The sequence below is a fragment of the Schistocerca gregaria genome, chromosome 3 (genome assembly GCF_023897955.1).
Source record: "Schistocerca gregaria isolate iqSchGreg1 chromosome 3, iqSchGreg1.2, whole genome shotgun sequence".
NCBI classification, from domain to species: domain Eukaryota; kingdom Metazoa; phylum Arthropoda; class Insecta; order Orthoptera; family Acrididae; genus Schistocerca; species Schistocerca gregaria.
In genome coordinates, this window is record NC_064922.1 from 713,189,110 (window position 1) to 713,209,256 (window position 20,147).

General features: G+C 40.3%; 1 protein-coding gene across 1 annotated transcript in view; it reads right to left on the reverse strand.

Annotated features, from left to right (window-relative positions):
• Nucleotides 1–20,147, reverse strand: part of LOC126354380 (death-associated protein kinase dapk-1-like) — a 313,801-nt gene that overhangs the window by 95,848 nt on the left and 197,806 nt on the right. Inside the window, exons 15-16 of the mRNA XM_050003980.1 lie at nucleotides 10,714–10,829; nucleotides 5,999–6,212 (exon numbers count right to left, since the gene is read on the reverse strand). Of these exons, the coding sequence (XP_049859937.1) occupies nucleotides 5,999–6,212; nucleotides 10,714–10,829 (330 nt within the window). The remainder of the gene's footprint in view (nucleotides 1–5,998; nucleotides 6,213–10,713; nucleotides 10,830–20,147) is intronic.

The following is a 20,147-nucleotide window of genomic DNA, read 5'->3' on the forward strand; positions in this document are numbered from 1 at the left end:
TGTTGACAGTAATCTAAGTTTGTAGCAGTTGTGATTATCAATGACAACCCATGGCAGCCAGTAGAATAACATTTCCTTATTTTCATTTATAACACGAAATGTGTGTGCTGTAACATAAAGTTGTAGGATAGGTTCTTCATAGCTCCTTAGATACAAGAATACAATCAATAATCTTCTTATAAAAATAGTAAACAATCAGTTGAAAATTGGAAGCTTTATTAAAACCCCTTTACCATAGTTTCAACATTTATAAAAACATCTTCTTCTGGAAGAAATATAAACAATGTAAGCAAGTTAACAGTGCAAATACACACACAGGTACAATCATATTTTGTTAACAAATATAAATCATTTCCTGTTAAAAAGTATAAAAACAAAAACTTATTGAGACTTACTGAATTACAATATATGGCAAAAGTATGTTAAAATACAGCCAAAGGGCGTCAGTCAGATACAACATTTCTTTAGCACGATGAGATTTCATTCACTATTACGCGTCCTCCTTGTATATACTATTAATGCCCTCTCTTGCCAGAGGCTTTCCTTAGTGCAAGCATTGGGTATGAGACGTTAGTGCACTAGTTGAACACTGGAGTGGAAATACCAAATGCCAACAACCGTGTTGTGCATGTTTTAATTTATTGTTGTTGTTGTTGTTGTTGTTGTTGTCTTCAGTCCTGAGACTGGTTTGATGCAGCTCTCCATGCTACTCTATCCTGTGCAAGCTGCTTCATCTCCCAGTACCTACTGCAACCTACATCCTTCTGAATCTGCTTAGTGTACTCATCTCTCGGTCTCCCTCTACGATTTTTACCCTCCACGCTGCCCTCCAATGCTAAATTTGTGGTCCCTTGATGCCTCAAAACATGTCCTACCAACCGATCCCTTCTTCTAGTCAAGTTGTGCCACAAACTTCTCTTCTCCCCAATCCTATTCAATACCTCCTCATTAGTTACGTGATCTATCCACCTTATCTTCAGTATTCTTCTGTAGCACCACATTCCGAAAGCTTCTATTCTCTTCTTGTCCAAACTATTTATCGTCCATGTTTCACTTCCATACATGGCTACACTCCAAACAAATACTTTCAGAAACGACTTCCTGATACATAAATCTATATTCGATGTTAACAAATTTCTCTTCTTCAGAAACGCTTTCCTTGCCATTGCCAGTCTACATTTTATATCCTCTCTACTTCGACCATCATCAGTTATTTTACTTCCTAAATAGCAAAACTCCTTTACTACTTTAAGTGTCTCATTTCCTAATCTAATTCCCTCAGCATCACCCGATTTAATTTGACTACATTCCATTATCCTCGTTTTGCTTTTGTTAATGTTCATCTTATATCCTCCTTTAATTTATTATGGAGGTAAAATTTTATATTTAACTGATACCTTTCAACTATATTTTAATGTACCTCTGCCACAACATGTAATCCCATAAGTCTGAATAACTTTTTGTTTTTATATTCGTTAACGAGATATGACTGAACCTGTGTACACAAATATGTTGACATATTTTCACTGTTAACTTGCTTAGGTTGTCTATATTTCCTTTTGCAGAAGACTTTTTTAAATGTTGAAACCACAGTAAAGGCGTTTTAATAAGCCTTTCAATTTGCAACTGACGGGCTGTTTAGTATTTGTACAAAAAGATTTCATTCTACTGTTGTTACTCCAGCTGTGAACAAAATTTGCTAATAAATAATCACAATGTCAAAATATTACGCGTCCTCCTTGTACAGGGTGTTTCAAAAATGACCGGTATATTTGAAACGGCAATAAAAACTAAACGAGCAGCGATAGAAATACACCGTTTGTTGCAATATGCTTGGGACAACAGTACATTTTCAGGCGGACAAACTTTCAAAATTACAGTAGTTACAATTTTCAACAACAGATGGCGCTGCAAGTGATGTGAAAGATATAGAAGACAACACAGTTTGTGGATGCGCCATTCTGTACGTCGTCTTTCTGCTGTAAGTGTGCGTTGTTCACAACGTGCAAGTGTGCTGTGGACAACATGGTTTATTCCTTAGAACAGAGGATTTTTCTGGTGTTGGAATTCCACCGCCTAGAACACAGTGTTGTCGCAACAAGATGAAGTTTTCAACGGAGGTTTAATGTAACCAAAGGACCGAAAAGCGATACAATAAAGGATCTGTTTGAAAAATTTCAACGGACCGGGAACGTGATGGATGAACGTGCTGGAAAGGTAGGGCGACTGCGTACGGCAACCACAGAGGGCAACGCGCAGCTAGTGCAGCAGGTGATCCAACAGTGGCCTCGGGTTTCCGTTAGCCGTGTTGCAGCTGCGGTCCAAATGACGCCAACGTCCACGTATCGTCTCATGCGCCAGAGTTTACACCTCTATCCATACAAAATTCAAACACGGCAACCCCTCAGTGCCGCTACCATTGCTGCACGAGAGACATTCGCTAACGATATAGTGCACAGGATTGATGACAGCGATATGCATGTGGGCAGCATTTGGTTTACTGACGAATATTATTTTTATCTGGACGGCTTCGTCAATAAACAGAACTGGCACATATGGGGAACCGAAAAGCCCCATGTTGCAGTCCCATCGTCCCTGCATCCTCAAAAAGTACTGGTCTGGGCTGCCATTTCTTCCAAAGGAATCATTGGCCCATTTTTCAGATCCGAAACGATTACTGCATCACGCTATCTGGACATTCTTCATGAATTTGTGGCGGTACAAACTGCCTTAGACGACACTGCGAACACCTCGTGGTTTCTGCAAGATGGTGCCCGGCCACATCGCACGGCCAACGTCTTTAATTTCCTGAATGAATATTTCGATGATTGTGTAATTGCTTTGGGCTATCCGAAACATACAGGAGGCAGCGTGGATTGGCCTCCCTGTTCGCCAGACATGAACCCCTGTGACTTCTTTCTGTGGGGACACTTGAAAGACCAGGTGTACTGCCAGAATCCAGAAACAATTGAACAGCTGAAGCAGTACATCTCATCTGCATGTGAAGCCATTCCGCCAGACACGTTGTCAGTGGTTTCGGGTAATTTCATTCAGAGACTACGCCATATTATTGCTACGCATGGTGGATATGTGAAAAATATCGTACTATAGAGTTTCCCAGAACGCAGCGGCATCTGTTGTTCACAATTGTAACTACTGTAATTTCGAAAGTTTGTCTGCCTGAAAATGTACTGTTGTCCCAAGCATATTGCAACAAATGGTGTATTTCTATCGCTGCTCGTTTAGTTTGTATTGCCGTTTCAAATATACCGGTCATTTTTGAAACACCCTGTATATACTATTAATGCCCTCTCTTGACAGAGGCTTTCCTTAGTGCAAGCATTGGGTATGAGACGTTAGTGCACTAGTTGAACACTGAAGTGGAAATACCAGATGCCAACAGCCGTGTTGTGCATGTTTTAATTTATTATGGAGGTAAAATTTTATATTTAACTGATACCTTTCAACTATATTTTAATGTACCTCTGCCACAACATGTAATCCCATAAGTCTGAATAACTTTTTGTTTTTATATTCGTTAACGAGATATGACTGAACCTGTGACACAAGTATGTGAACATATTTTCACTGTTAACTTGCTTAGGTAGTCTATATTTCCTTCTGCAGAAGACTTTTTTAAATGTTGAAACCACAGTAAAGGGGTTTTAATAAGCCTTTCAATTTGCAACTGACTGGCTGATCACTATTTCCACAAAAAGATTTCATTCTACTGTTGTTACTCCAGCTGTGAACAAAATTTGCTAATAAATAATCACAATGTCAAAATATTTTCAAGATAGGATAAAAATAAAATCTGTCTATATATTGGTCGTATGCTACAGTTCTACTCTGTGCTTTTGATTAGCAGACTACTGCAGTGCGGCCTTTTTTCTGACACTTATGACAGACAGCCCAGTGCTGGGGACAATTTGCTCTATCACTTTTGGAGTAACAAGACTCACATGACGGCAAGAGAGAGCAGCTTCAGGAATGCTATTTATGCCCTATACAGAAGCCACCAGATAGGTCTGCTTGCACTGCTGCTACGTCGTCCTCCCCAGATGCAGTGGACATAGCCAAACCATCCTGCACCAGCACAATGTCGCACCATGCTTCCAGCTGTTCAGCAGCGGTATGTGAGACCTCACATAACTGGGCAATGGACAACACTTCATAGAGGGAAGAGTTTTCTAGTTGGAGGATCCATTGCCAGACTTCCTTATCCGGAGCGAAGCGGACTATAACATCGCAAAACATGTCATAAGCACACGTCTCTTTTTAACTTGGAAATGAAAAAATGGCACTTGTTACTAAGGCGGTGAACATTCATGGCCCAGGTGCAATAAGACTGATGGGTCTGTTTCTTGCACAGGCAGAATTCAACCCCAGCGTCCACAATGTGTGTGTGTGACAGTGATAATAGGAAAATACAATGGGCATACATTGTCAAAAGACAACAAAGAAGGTTACTGTAATGGTATCAACCTTTGAAACACCTGATACAAGGTGGGAGAAATCCATGACAAAAACAGTGCACAGCGTACCTCTGCATCTGTCATATAGAAGGCACGGGAACGTTGTCATTCCAATCTTCCGCTGCCTTGTCAAACAATAAACAGAAGAGGAAACATAGCTGGAGACAAGGTGGAGAGAGCAACACCATCACAGCCTGTTGTATGACTAAGAAGTTCCGCCTGCTGTTGCACCAATGTTCGAAGTGGAGCTTCCATGTCACAACTAGAAAAATGTCACAACCCAAAGCAAAAAACAAACACACAATGTAAGACATGAAAAATGACCATGCTCATCACCAATGTGTGCTGTCTACAAGAAAGCACAGGTAATAATGAACACAACACTTTATTACTTCAGAAATATTGGCACAGAAAAAACACCTGCTACAGAGTGGCTGCCTGCTAGTCCTAATCATCCCATGGCTGAAGTAAACATCTGACTGAGAGTGAGGCTGGCCAGCTCCAACTCTATAAGCTGTCGGCCAACCAGTAGAGTGCACTACAGAGAGAATGCATGTGCATCCAAGATTGGGGGCCTCTTCCGGTGCTCACGTCTTGCGACATCTGTGGCCTGCTGTACAGCTGTGAGGTCGGGTCGCGGGTTTGGAATCTTATGTGGGTCACTACACCAATTCAGTATTATTCTTAACTAACACTAACAAATCTATTAAACGTGCACACCTGAAAAAAGCCCTACAACCATTCCAAGAACCAGTCAGAGAAAAAACACGACAAGGATCTCTTGAGCTACCCAATATGTCATCAGTTCTAATATAATAGCATAAAAGCAGGATTATATCATGAATATGAAATAATTAGAAACTCTCAGATTCAATCTTCTTATGTATTTCTGATGCAGTGTGAAATGCATTAAAAAAAATGAAGAGCATAGAAACATGTCAAAACTGAAGGTTCATCGAGAATCCATTGTAGTTTATCTGACTTTGTTGTGTTACAAGGAACAAGCAGAAAACTACAATGATCACTTGTTAGAACTCCACTTTGTTTTTCCTGGAGCTACAAAAACCAGACACACTGTTATTAGTTAATATATTTCTATCTCTCTCCCCCTTACCCTTTCTTAGTCATTCTAAAAGGCCAGTTCTAATACAAACAGATAGGTTTGGGAAAGTTTAAAACTAATGGCAGGTCACCCATACTCCAGGTTGAGAGGAATCTACCTGTTGTGAGAACAAGGGTATTTCATTACACACACAACTGGAACCATCTGAGTCTTTGCCCCTTTGCTCTGAAAGAAATGACCACAGTTTTTAATCTTCCCCAATACATCCTTCTTTCCTTGCTAAGGAAGGAATTAACTGTATTAAAAGCGAGGATAGCAGGATGTCCCTTTAAAAAAATGAATAAAACATTAAGAAAATTTCTACAAACTTGAAATTAAAGAGTAAATCTAAAATGCTCTGTTGCTTAGAGAACTGTTGATGGGTTATACAAGATTAAGAAATACTGACCAAATATCTTACCAAGTGGTTCAAGTGGTGGTACTGTGCGTGCCTGGAGGAAGGTAAGCCAGAAGAGACACTGCTCAAGCTGAGCACTTGGTGGGTCAGCCAGACTATAAACTACAACATGAAGACAAGCTGTTGAGCCTAGGAAATGATGGTATATCAGAAAATAGGTCTCTTGTCCAGAAAGTTCCCATAACGTCAAATCACCACCACAACCAGAGACTGAGACCTTAAACAGAAATAAAACATAAAATATAACATACTTTTATGTTTACTCAAATCTTACACTATACATGAGATTAGACAAAAACAAAATTTACAAAATGTGAACATGCAATGTCATATTGTCAAATGAATCGAATTGTACAGGTCAAATGATAATTATCACCTTATTATTCAAATTTAATAATGAGTAAAAAGAGAAGTTACCAAGAATCAAAAGAAACCCAATTAATAACTACATGAAAGACACACACACAAAGGATAGTCTCAGTGCAACCACACCCACAAAATCAAAGAATAACATAATTACAACAACAACAAAAAAAAAACACCGGATAAGTGCAAGTAGGACTTCTGTTCTTATGTACATACATAAAAATAATCATTGCGTGTGGCTCAAGGGCCCAGTGTAAATCTTTACATTGGATGCCTCTTCAGTGGCTTGTGCATTCATAATTTATGGTGACTACTCACATGTCAGAGGTGAATGCTAGGCTTGCGACTTCTTGGTTTCCAGGCATGCACTTTGCCACTTGATAGCCAGGCCTGACATGATTATGCGCAGCTCATCTATACGTTTTGATAAGTTACAATACCAGAGAAGGAACGTTGCTACTCACCATATAGCAGAGATGCTGAATCGCGGTAGGCACAATAAAAAGATTCACACAATTAAAGCTTTCGGCCATTAAGGCCTTTGTCAGCAGTAGACACACATACGCGCGCGCCCACACACACACACACACACACACACACACACACACACACACACACACACACACACAAATGCAACTTGCACACATATCTGCAGTCTCAGAGAGCTGAGACCACACTGCGAACAGCAGCACAAGTGCATTATGGGAGTGGCACAGTCAAGTGTTGCAGTTTAGACGGAGGGCAGGAAAGAAGGTGCGGAAGGGGGGAAGGGGTAAGTAGAGGAAAGGAGAGAAATAAAAGAAATTAAAAGACTGAGTGTGGTGGTGAAATGACGGCTGTGTAGTTCTGGAATGGGAACAGGGAGGTGGTAACTGTCCTCACCCATTCAGCCCCCAGCCAGCCCCCATCCCGCCCATAACAGACATATGACAAAATGTCAGGTTTATTTCAGTTCTTTTTATTTGAGTGACCCAAAGTATTACTTCTTCCTATGTGTAACTCATAAAAAGTCTGACAAGGTAAAAATGAGATAGATTTGAGCATACACACAGATTTACCATTTACCAGCATCCATTCTTCCTGTGAACCATTCATGACTGGAACAGGAGAAGGGAGAAATGGCAGTGTTACACAAAGTACCATCCACCACACACCAGACAAAAACTAGTTAACAATGTGTTGTCATACAGTTCTGAGTTACGTTGAAAGCTCCTCAGTAAGTTAGTTCAAAATCAACTGCAAAATTGTACCAAACAGACAGGCAGACAAGAGAACAAGTTAATAAAAACACAATAAAATGAGTCATGTATACATAAATTTGCAACCACATGTGCTGTAGCGGTGGTGGTGGTTGGTGGGGTGTTAAAGCCACAGTCCCCCCTCCCCAGGTCGCAAGTGATTGGTGTGCTCAGTTTAGCAGAAATTACTTCAGGCATTAAAAATGGTCAACCATGAATGGAATGAGTCGTTGCTGACTTTCTGCAGCAAGTACCAGTAACTTACATACATCGTGCCCTCTGTAGAGGCTGTGATGGAGTTTTCTAAGCACAACCACTGTGCAGGAACTCAACAGGACAAGCGGCACTCTGTGTTTTGCTTCTTTATCACTCCATTGTCAACCCCTCCCCTATTAAAGGTGGATGGTTCTTATTTCCACACTACTGCACTGCCATCTAGTTTTGAGCCACGTTTATAATTTAAAGTCTCTAGCTCACTGGTAAGTTAGCTTTAAATTAATTGCAAAATTTTTATTGAACAGGTGGAGAGACAGACAAGAAAGCATTCTAATTACAATGTGTTTGAAAAAATTAGGCTTAAGCATGTATCTGTCAATGTCACAATAACTGTTAGAGGTTAGTCTCTGTAAATGAAATACGTAATTTATAGATAGTAATAGAAGATAAATTTGTAATGCTACCCAATATCACAGACATAATACTATGTAAAATAGAATGAAATTACATAAAACAAATTTTTCTGGAAAATTAAAATTGTGCGCTGAACCAGGACTCAATCATGGAACTTTTGCCTTTCAGCTGCAAGTGTTCTACTGAATGAGCTTTCGAGGCACAGTTCATGGCCTGGTCTCATGGCTTTACTTCCAGCACTACTAGTACCTATCTCCTACCTTCTAAATTTCACATAACTTGCAGGTTTATCACTCTTGGGTGAAAGTACATTGCAGAGAAGTGACTTAGCCATGGCTTAGGGGATTGTTTCCACAAAGAAGTTCCACTCTGCAGTGGTGTGTTTCCTCTCAGATGTGTGTTACCGTGCTGTAACCTCATGAATAAAAAACAAGCAAACTGTGTTTATGATGTATTGTGCTAATATTATGTAGTTACAATTAAGTAATATGAGAAAAAAATGTAATTGTTAAGCACAAAATCTAGACCTGCTATTTGTTTTATGTAAAAACCTAAAGTGACCTCCTGTGAAAACACCCAATACTGATAAAATATAATAAAATAAATTTGATGGGATAAACAAGGACTGGTTGCTACAATTCCTTTTGCACTAATATACAAGACATGGTGTTCTTTTGGCCATTGTGGAAAAAATCATCCCAACATCTTCAGAGAGACATTAAAAGTTTTAAAAAAAGCCAAGTATATAAGAAGTGATACAACAGTATATCTAACAAGAGCCAATGATTATAACAACTTGGAAACAGAAAATAATTACACACCTCTGAACAAACATAGTGTAACGGAGTACATACTGCAACACCACATTTTAAAAACCAGAATCAATATAAATGGAAGTATGAACAAAAGCTTTAGTCAATGAAAACACTGATTTCAGACCTGCTGATTAGTGGCAGAAAGAAACAATACTCAGCAATGATTTGTATTTTTAAAATTTTTGTATGAGAAAGAAGATGAAGAAGGAGAAAGAGGAGAAAAGAAATTATATAATGCTGATTTTCATACTTTTAGATGATGTCACTATTAGTAAAATTTGAATTAATGTCTGTGTACGGCACTTACTTTATTTACTATAGGGCATTTTCAAAGAGCAAGGGTCATTTAACCATTAAAAGACAAATAGAATAAGCTTTTACTGGTGGTTTTAATTTATGACTTCACTTTTCCACTTCTAAGCAATTTTTGTGATATTACACGGGCTTCTTTAGCCCCTCTGCAAAGAAGCTCTCAGGAAGAGAATTGAACCAGTAGATGACAGCAGTCTTGAGTCCCTTGTCATCTTCAAACTGTTGTTCGCCAAACTATTATTTCAAGTGCACTCTTGGATGACTCCCAATCTAAATGCAGCTGATGTATATGTAGATATACATATAAATCATGAATCTTATACTTGGTATGGCCTGCAGTGTAAGGAAGTATGTTATCATAGTGAAGGCTACTCCAATTGACCAGTCTCCGCACTGCTAATTTTTGATGGCACACCTGTTTGATGAACATCTGATAGTACACATCAAATGTAAATGTTCATCAATTTCATCAAATCTGCCAGAAAATGGTAGTCATCTTGCTTCACAACTAACAGGACAAATAATTTTCAAATTCATTATTGTATGCTTTCACCAACAGAGAACTGACTGCTGAATCAAAACAAGGGCTTCAGTGGCTTCATAAACAATTAACAGATGGTGCTTCATCTGTGCAACTTTGTTCCAAGGTGTCAAAATTTAAATACAAGTTAACTTTAGTAATCCCTACAGACATACTGATGTGTTTCCCACGTTTGGTGAGGGAACCTGTAGTAGGGGCACTGCCCAATATCACTGGCTGGTCTCTCAAATTTCATTAGCAGACAAATATAAGGCTGGCTGATGGCCATCTCTTCTCATTTGTCTTATCAACCTTGCCTCTACCAGTGATCTTCAACTATTGCAACTGTTTACCAGAACAAATATAAATTTGTGTGCCTAGTTGTATGACTTAGGAACAGGTGGTTTCCACCACTGAGAGGTCTAATGGAGCTTTGTTTAATATCAACCTTACTGAATACATATACATCAACTAAGTAGTGGTTGGATTTTATTCAAACGTAATCGGGGACTCTCTCATATTAACTTTCACTTTGGCTTACACAAATCTCCAACAAGGACAATTCCTGTTTGGTTTCATTATGAGTCTTGTAACATAAACTAAATATACAACACATGCACATCTCAAAATTAAAAACAATCTTAATCCATAAGATGATGGTGTCATGAAGTTGTGTTGATAATATCAACAATTGGAGAAGAAAACTGATTGTCTTTTTGTCAATTATCTAATTAGCTGTAGCCCTTTATTCATAGAGTGTGAGTCCAATATGGACAAAGTACTTACAAGAACCTCCTGAGAAAAATTTTTCTACAAAGAGAAAAGAGAGTTACAAACCTCTTGTACATCAATTCCTCTTGTATAATGTTCATTGTAGACATCAAAGACAGGCTGACCACGGCAGGAAGTTACATCCATTTCTATTTGCATTTTGCTTCCTGGTGATGTTGAACCTGCCATAAGATTGCATGAAATATAATGTGTTGCAATACACATTTTTTTTAAAGTCAATTACATTGTCAGAAAAAACATTATGGAAACAATGATACTTTCACAAGAGAAAATTTCCATCTAGAACTCAGTACAAAACACAGTTTGTTCCGAAACAAAACATAGTTTGTTGAGAAACAGGGATTTTTTTTTCATGTGGACTTGAATATAAAAATACAATAAAGAAATAAGGAAAATACGTTTCAGGATAAACGGGTTAAATAAGTTACTTAGACTGCATAACACACACACACACACACACACACACACACACACACACACACACACACACACACACACAGAGAGAGAGAGAGAGAGAGAGAGAGAGAGAGAGAGAGAGAGAGAGAACTGGAATGAAAAGAATATACTATTCAGTACTGTGGTATATGTGAAATAAGCTACACCAAAATTATAAGATTAAAGTGTATGGAAAGTGGGTATTCATCTCTTACCAGCTTATGTAGATCTAGAGCTTATTTTGTTTTGCAGAATTATGTGTAACTGCAAGTTTCTTTAAATGTTCTATACTGGTGCTTCAATGTAAACATTTACTTTGCTTTGTATGACAAATGGGGATGCCATAAAACAGGTAGTCCCATTACTTTGCACAATATATAATAACGACGTGAAACAAACCATTTTGCAAAATATTTAGTTAATTAGTATTTAAATACAGATCCACGCTTGAAGTTTACAGATGTGTTCACATAAGAAAACAATGAAAACTTCTGGCTGGAATATCAACCATATTAGGAAAAGAGTAGATTGCTACTAACCATAAAGACGATATATTGAGTTGAACACATTTAGCTTTCAGTCAAAGCCTTCTTCAAAAAAGAAAATGCACACATTTACACAAGCAAACACACCCCAAGTACATATGCCATCTTTGGCAGGTCGGACCAGAATGCAATTGTTACGTTAAACAATTGTAGCCATCTTGATTCAGGTAGGGAAGGGGGAGGGATAGCAGGGTACAGGTGGGGAGGGGGGAAGAGTGCTGTCTGGCAGAGTATGCATGGACAAGATGAAGATATGACAAGACTGCTGCCCATTGATCACCATCCAGGAGTTCCTTACGTCCAACTTGACCTCACCATCCTTCCCCAGGTCCCTTTCTAAAAATAATACAGACTTTGAGCAGAAGAAAGGACAACCATATACAACCTCAAAACAAATCCTGACCTCATCACCCTGGCTGCAGAGAAAGGTTGTGCCACTGTCTTTATTAAACACAGTGACTACCTAGTGAAAGGCTTCTGCCAATTATCTAACTCCTGCACCCATACACTTTGCCAGAGTGATCCCATTCCAGAGATCGAACATAACCCCCAATCCCTGCTTAAGGCCTTACGCCCCCTCCAGAACCTCTCCTTTGAATTCATTCCCTTCCTCACCCCTATGACACCTCCCAAACACAAACCTTTTATATGCTCTCCAAAATCCACAAACACAACAATCTTGTATGCCCCATTCTATGTGCTTATTGTACCCACACTGAAAGAACTGTGGCCGCCGTTGATCAATACCTCCAACCACTTGCCTAAAATCTAGCCTCCCACATCAAGGATACCTATCATTTCCTTCACTGGCTCTCCTCCATCCCCAACCCTTTACCTCTGGATTCCTACTTCTCACTGTTGATGCCATTTCCCTACACACCAACATCCCTCAGTCTCATCATCTTGCCACTATTGAGCACTCCCTTCCCCAACATCCTTCTGACGCCAAACTCACTGCCTCATTCCTCATACTCCTTACCAACTTTATCCTAACACGAAACTACTACTCCTTTGAGGGGAAGGTATACGAACAAATCTGTGGCCCCATCACATGCCAGGCTACCTGCAAAAGCAGCCACATCATACCAGCTCTGCTGCAATCATTGCACAGCTTTTTATATTTGTATGACTACCAACCAGCTTTCCACCAGGATGAACAGCTACTGCCAAACTGTGGCCAAGATCATGGTAGACCACACACACTACCCTCAGACTTAGTGCACAAACAGATATGCACTGTCATTTCCCCACACCCCCCACCAAACCTCCCGCAGCCTTGGGCACATGCATGGCATCCTCGTATGACAACCTGTTTATGGGCCATAGAAGAAACAATCCTAGCATACCGTAACACTGAAACCCTGGGCTGGTTCAGGTTCATTGACGGTATCTTCGTGATATGGACCTCAACACCTCTCCCATCTGCTTCCCTGATCCTCCTCAACCTGGCATGCCCCCTTCCTCAAAGTTACCTCCTCCTCTCTGATGGCTCCATCTGCACCTCTGTCTACATTAAACCCACCAACCACTTACAGTACCTGCATTTCGACAGCTGTCATCCCTTCCACACCAACAAATATCTTCCACACAGCCTGGCCACCGAGGTCTGGAGTATCTGAAGTGATGAGGACTCCCTTGCCCTTTTTGTTGAAGGTATCACTAAGGGCTTCAAAGATGTTTGTTGAAGATGATTCGTTTGTGGAGCACTCAACTACACAGTTGTCAGCACCCATACAAAGTCCCAATTTTTACACATTCCAATTCTTTACACAGTCCAATCGAGCCACTGCCACGAATGATGATGATGATGATGATGATGAGGAGGAGGAGGAGGAGGAGGAGGAGGACAACACAAACACCCAGTCCCCAGGCAGGGAAAAATCCCCAACCCAGTCGGGAATCGAACCCGGGACCCCATGAGCCTTGAAAGAGACACACTGTCCCAGACTTTTCCACAAGCAGATCTCCCATACCTTTCCTGCACACACCCTCAAGCCACCCACCACACCCATGAACCAGTTACAAAATAGTGTCCCCTTCATCACCCAATACCACCCCAGACTGGAACAACTGAAAGCACATCATTAGTGAGGGCTTTGATAACCTATTATCTTGCCCTGAAATGAGGGGCATCTTATATCAGATTCTTCTAAACCCTTCTAAAATAGTGTTCTCATTGCCCATCTACACCCACATCCTAGTCCAGCCCTATGCCATCCCAATCCCAATCCCTTGCCACAGGGATCATATCCTTATGGAAGATCCAGGTGCAAGATCTGCCCAGTCCACTCACCCAGCACTGCCTATTGCAGTATTGTCACAAGCTTATCCTGCCCCATCAGAAGCCAGGCCACCTTTGAAAGCAATCATGTCATACTAGCTCTGCTGCAATCATTGCACAGGTTTTTATATTTCTATGACCTCCGACCAGCCGTCCACCAGGATGGCCAAGAGCATGGTAGACCACCCTGCAGCAAGACATGCAGCTGAACATAACATTATTGATTTAAATGACTGTTTCCCCTCCACCACCAGCTTTTTTGAAATGTGTAGAAGGGAGTTCTCCTTACAACAAATTCTCTGCACTCAAAATTATGCCTTCTTCCACCCATTTCCACCCCCTTTGTCCTATCACCTCCTCGCTATTCATGTCCCCTCACCCTCATTGTGTACCATCTGTGTCAACACATCCACCCATCTTTCTCCTTCCCTGCTCCCCCCTCTGCCTCACATCATCCCGGCACTGCACCTGGCAGTCTTGTAATGCCTCCATCTAGCCCCTACATGCTCCACAAGACAGTGTTCTCTCTCCTCTCACCTGTATCCAGCTATCCCTCCCCCTTCCCCACCCACTCCAGATTACTACCTTCATTCAATGTGACAATTGCATCCTGGTCTCAGGTACCACAAATGGTGGTCATTGTATGTGAGGTGTGCTTGCTAGTATTAATATATATGCAGTTTTTTTTTTCACCCTGAAGAATGTTTTGGCATAAAGCTAAATGTATAACAGCCTTTCTGTTGTGCTTGTCTGCAACTTTTCTTTCTGATGAGTAACACTTTTATTCACAATATTGTTAAAAAATATTTACATGTTGTCATCTCAGGATCTTCAGGCAAAGGTTGTTTAGTGGTTTCTCTGACATTTTGTCACCAGCAATAGAAAGTGAATCTTCAAAAACACTAGCCACTCGTTCTGGCAGAAGTCAGAAAAACCACTAAACCACCATCCTCAGGTAAGTGCCAACAGATAACAGGGCAAGAAGTGGCTGAAAAAGGCTTGACAATTTTATCACAAGTATTTATGTAATGTTTTTGCATTAAATAAGCATGTTTCTAAATAAAAATTCTCTTATGGAACAGAAGGAATTGCCCAGAAGTAACTTTATGAGTTTACTTTTAAATTTAACTCTACTAGCTGTCAGTCATTTAATTTCATTGATATAGTGATCAAAGACTTAAATAAAAGCATTATTCACTCATTCATATGGTAAAGACAGTTTTACTGAAGAGTAATGAATGCCAGTTTTCTTCTAGTATTGCAAATATGGATCTCAATATTCCTCCTTAAGTATAATGAATTAAGTATGACAAATTTCATGGGGCAAAATATGCACAGGCAGTCACTGAATAGCATGTCATTGTTTCCCAGGGAGATAATTACTCTGAAACGGAAGGTGAGCATGAGAGGAAACTATTGCTGTAATTTTTCCGAGGGCATGCAGCTTTACTGTATGGTTAAATGATGATGATGGCATCCTCTTGGGTAAAATATTCCGGAGGTAAAATAGTCCCCCATTTGGACCTCCGGGTGGGGACTACTCAAGAGGACGTTGTTATCAGGAGAAAGAAAACTGGCATTCTAAGGATCAGAGTGTGGAATGTCAGATCCCTTAATTGGGCAGGTAGGTTAGAAAATTTAAAAAGGGAAATGGATAGATTAAAGTTAGGAGTGCGCGTAAGCTACTACAGACAGGATAGTGAATGCCTTATTGTGGCCAAGATAGACATGAAGCCCACGCCTACTACAGTAGTACAAGTTTATATGCCAACTGGCTCTGCAGGTGGTGAAGAAATCGAAGGAATGTATGATGAGATAGTGAAGGGAGACAAAAATTTAATAGTCACTGTTGACTGGAATTCGATAGTAGGAAAAGAAAAAGAAGGAAACATAGTAGGTGAATATGGATTGGAGCTAAGAAATGAAAGAGGAAGCCGCCTGGTAGCATTTTGCACAGAGCATAACTTAATCATAGCTAACACTTGGTTCAAGAATCATAAAACAAGGTTGTATACGTGGAAGAGCCTGAAGATACTGACAGGTTTCAGATAGATTATATAATGGTAAGACAGAGACTTAAGAACCAGGTTTTAAATTGTAAGACATTTCCAGAGGCGGATGTGGACTCTTACCACAATCTATTGGTTATGAACTCTAGATTACAACTGAATAAACTGCAAAAAGGTGGGAATTTAAGGAGATGGGACCAGGATAAACTGACTAAACCAGAGGTTGTACAGAGTTGCAGGGAGAGCATAAGAGAACAATTGACAGGAATGGGGGAAAGAAGTACAGTAGAAGAAGAATGGGTAGCTCTGAGGGATGAAGTAGTGAAGGCAGCAGAGGATGAAGTAGGTAAAAAGACGAGGGCTAGTAGAAATCCTTGGGTAACAGAAGAAATATTGAATTATATTGAATTTGACTGGTGAAAGGAGAAAATATAAAAATGCAGTAAATGAAGCAGGCAAAAAGGAATACAAACATCTCAAAAATGACATCGACAGGAAGTGCAAAATGGCTAAGCAGGAATGGCTAGAGGACAGAATGTAAGGATGTACAGACTTATCTAACTAGGGGTAAGATAGATATTGCCTACAGGAAAATTAAAGAGACCTTTGGAGATAAGAGAACAACTTGTATGAACATCAAGAGCTCAGATGGAAACCCAGTTCTAAGCAAACAAGGGAAAGCAGAAAGGTGGAAGGAGTATATAGAGGGTCTATACAAGGACGATGTACTTGAGGACAATATTATGGAAATGGAAGAGGATGTAGGGGAAGATGAAATGGGAGATATGATACTGCGTGAAGAGTTTGACAGAGCACTGAAAGACCTAAGTTAAAACAAGGCCCTGGGAGTAGACAACGTTCCATTAGAACTACTGACAGCCTTGGGAGAGCCAGTCCTTACAAAACTCTACCATCTGGTGAGCAAAATGTATGAGACAGACGAATGGAAAAACTGGTAGAAGCCGACCTCGGGGAAGATCAGTTTGGATTCCGTAGAAATGTTGAAACACGTGAGGCAATACTGACCTTATGACTTACCTTAGAAGAAAGATTATGGAAAGGCAAACTACGTTTTTAGCATTTGTAGACTTAGAGAAAGCTTTTGACGATGTTGACTTGAATACTCTCTTTCAAATTCTAAAGGTGGCAGGGGTAAAATACAGGGAGCAAAAGGCTATTTACAATTTGTACAGAAACCAGATGGCAGTTATAAGAGTTGAGGGACATGAAAGGGAAGCTGTGGTTGGGAAGGGAGTAAGACAGGGTTGTAGCCTCTCCACGATGTTATTCAATCTTAATATTGAGCAAGCAGTAAAGGAAACAAAAGAAAAATTCAGGGTAGGTATTAAAATCCATGGAGAAGAAATAAAAACTTTGAGGTTCGCTGATGACATTGTAATTCTGTCAGAGACAGCAAAGGACTTGGAATAGCAGTTGAAGGGAATGGACAGTGTCTTGAGGATATAAGGTGAACATCAACAAAAGCAAAACGGGGATAATGGAATCTAGTAGAGTTAACTCAGTTGATGCTGAGGGAATTAGATTAGGGAATGAGACACTTAAAGTAGTAAAGGAGTTTTGCTTTTTGGGAAGCAAAATAACTGATGATGGTCGAAGTAGAGAGGATATAAAATGTAATTGGATGTCTCTATAGGCCCCCGGGCTCAGCAGCTGTTGTGACTGAGCACCTGAAGAATAATTTGGAAAATATTTCGAGTAGATTTCCCCACCATGTTATAGTTCTGGGTGGAGATTTTAATTTGCCGAATATAGACTGGGAGACTCAAATGTTCATAACAGACGGCAGGGAAAAAGAATCCAGTGAAATTTTTTAAGTGCTTTATCAGCAAACTACCTTGAGCAGTTAAACAGAGAACTGACTCGTGGTGATAACATATTAGACCTTCTGGTGACAAACAGACCCGAACTATTTGAATCAGTTAATGCAGAACAAGGAATCAGCAATCATAAAGCAGTTATTGCATCGATGATTTCAACTGTAAATAGAAATATTAAAAAAGGTAGGAAGATTTTTCTGTTTAGCAAAAGTGACAAAAAGCAAATTTCAGAGTACTTGATGGCTCAACACAAAAGTTTTGTCTCAAGTACAGATAGTGTTGAGGATCAGTGGACAAAGTTCAAAATCATCGTACAATATGCGTTAGATGAGTATGTGCCAAGCAAGATCGTAAGAGATGGAAAAGAGCCACCGTGGTACAACAACCGAGTTAGAAAACTGCTGTGGAAGCAAAGGGTACTTCACACCGAACATAAACATAGCCAAAGCCTTGCAGACAAACAAAAATTACGCGAAGCGGAATGTAGTGTGAGGAGGGCTATGCGAGAGGCGTTCAATGAATTCGAAAGTAAAGTTTTATGTACTGACTTGGCAGAAAATCCTAAGAAATTTTGGTCCTATGTCAAAGCGGTAGGTGGATCAAAACAAAATGTCCAGACACTCTGTGACCAAAATGGTACTGAAACAGAGGATGACAGACTTAAGGCCGAAATACTAAATGTCTTCTTCCAAAGCTGTTTCACAGAGGAAGACTGCACTGTAGTTCCTTCTCTAGATTGTCGCACAGATGACAAAATGGTAGATATCGAAATAGGCCGCTGGACCTGATAGGATACCAGTTCGATTTTACACAGAGTACGCGAAGGAACTTGCCCCCCTTCTTGCAGCGGTGTACTGTAGGTCTCTAGAAGAGCGAAGCGTTCCAAAGTATTGGGAAAGGGCACAGGTCATCCCCGTTTTCAAGAAGGGACGCCGAACAGATGTGCAGAACTATGGACCTATATCTCTAACGTCGATCAGTTGTAGAATTTTGGAACACATATTATGTTCGAGTATAATGACTTTTCTGGAGACTAGAAATCTACTCTGTAGGAATCAGCATGGATTTCAAAAGAGACGGTCGTGAGAAACCCAGCTCGCACTATTCGTCCACGAGACTCAGAGGGCCAGAGACACGGGTTCACAGGTAGATGCCGTGTTTCTTGACTTCCGTAAGGCGTTTGACACAGTTCCCCACAGTCGTTTAATGAACAAAGTAAGAGCATACGGACTATCAGACCAATTGTGTGATTGGATTGAGGAGTTCCTAGATAACAACGCAGCATGTCATTCTCAATGGAGAGAAGTCTTCCGAAGTAAGAGTGATTTCAGGTGTGCCGCAGGGGAGTGTCATACGACCGTTGCTATTCACAATATACATAAATGAGCTGGTGGATGACATCGGAAGTTCACTGAGGCTTTTTGCAGATGATGCTGTGGTGTATCGAGAGGTTGTAACAATGAAAAATTGTACTGAAATGCAGGACGATCTGCAGTGAATTGACGCATGGTGCAGGGAATGGCAATTGAATCTAAATGTAGACAAGTGTAATGTGCTGCAAATACATAAAAAGATAGATCCCTTATCATTTAGCTACAAAATAGCAGGTCAGCAACTGGAAGCAGTTAATTCCATAAATTATCTGGGAGTACGCATTCGGAGTGATTTAAAATGGAATGATCATATAAAGTTGATCGTCGGTAAAGCAGATGCCAGACTGAGATTCATTGGAAGAATCCTAAGGAAATGCAATCCGAAAACAAAGGAAGTAGGTTACAGTACGGTTGTTCGCCCACTGCTTGAATACTGCTCAATAGTGTGGGGTCCGTAGGAAGATAGGGTTGATAGAAGAGATAGAGAAGATCCAACGGAGAGCAGCGCGCTTCATTACAGGATCATTTAGTAATCGCGAAAGCATTACGGAGATGATAAACTCCAGTGGAAGACTCTGCAGGAGAGACGCTCAGTAGCTCGGTATGGGCTTTTGTTAAAGTTTCGAGAACGTACCTTCACCGAAGAGTCAAGCAGTATATTGCTCCCTCCTACCTATATCTCGCGAAGAGACTATGAGGATAAAATCAGAGAGATTAGAGCCCACACAGAAGCATACCGGCAATCCTCCTTTCCACGAACAATACGAGACTGGAATAGAAGGGAGAACCGATAGAGGTACTCAGAGTACCCTCCGCCACACACCGTCAGGTGGCTTGCGGAGTATGGATGTAGATGTAGATGTAGACTGGCAATGGTGAGGAAAGCGCTTCTGAAGAAGAGAAATTTGTTAACATCAAGTATAGATTTCATTTCTAAAAGTATTTGTATGGAGTGTAGCCATGTATGGAAGTGAAACATGGACGATAAATAGTTTGGA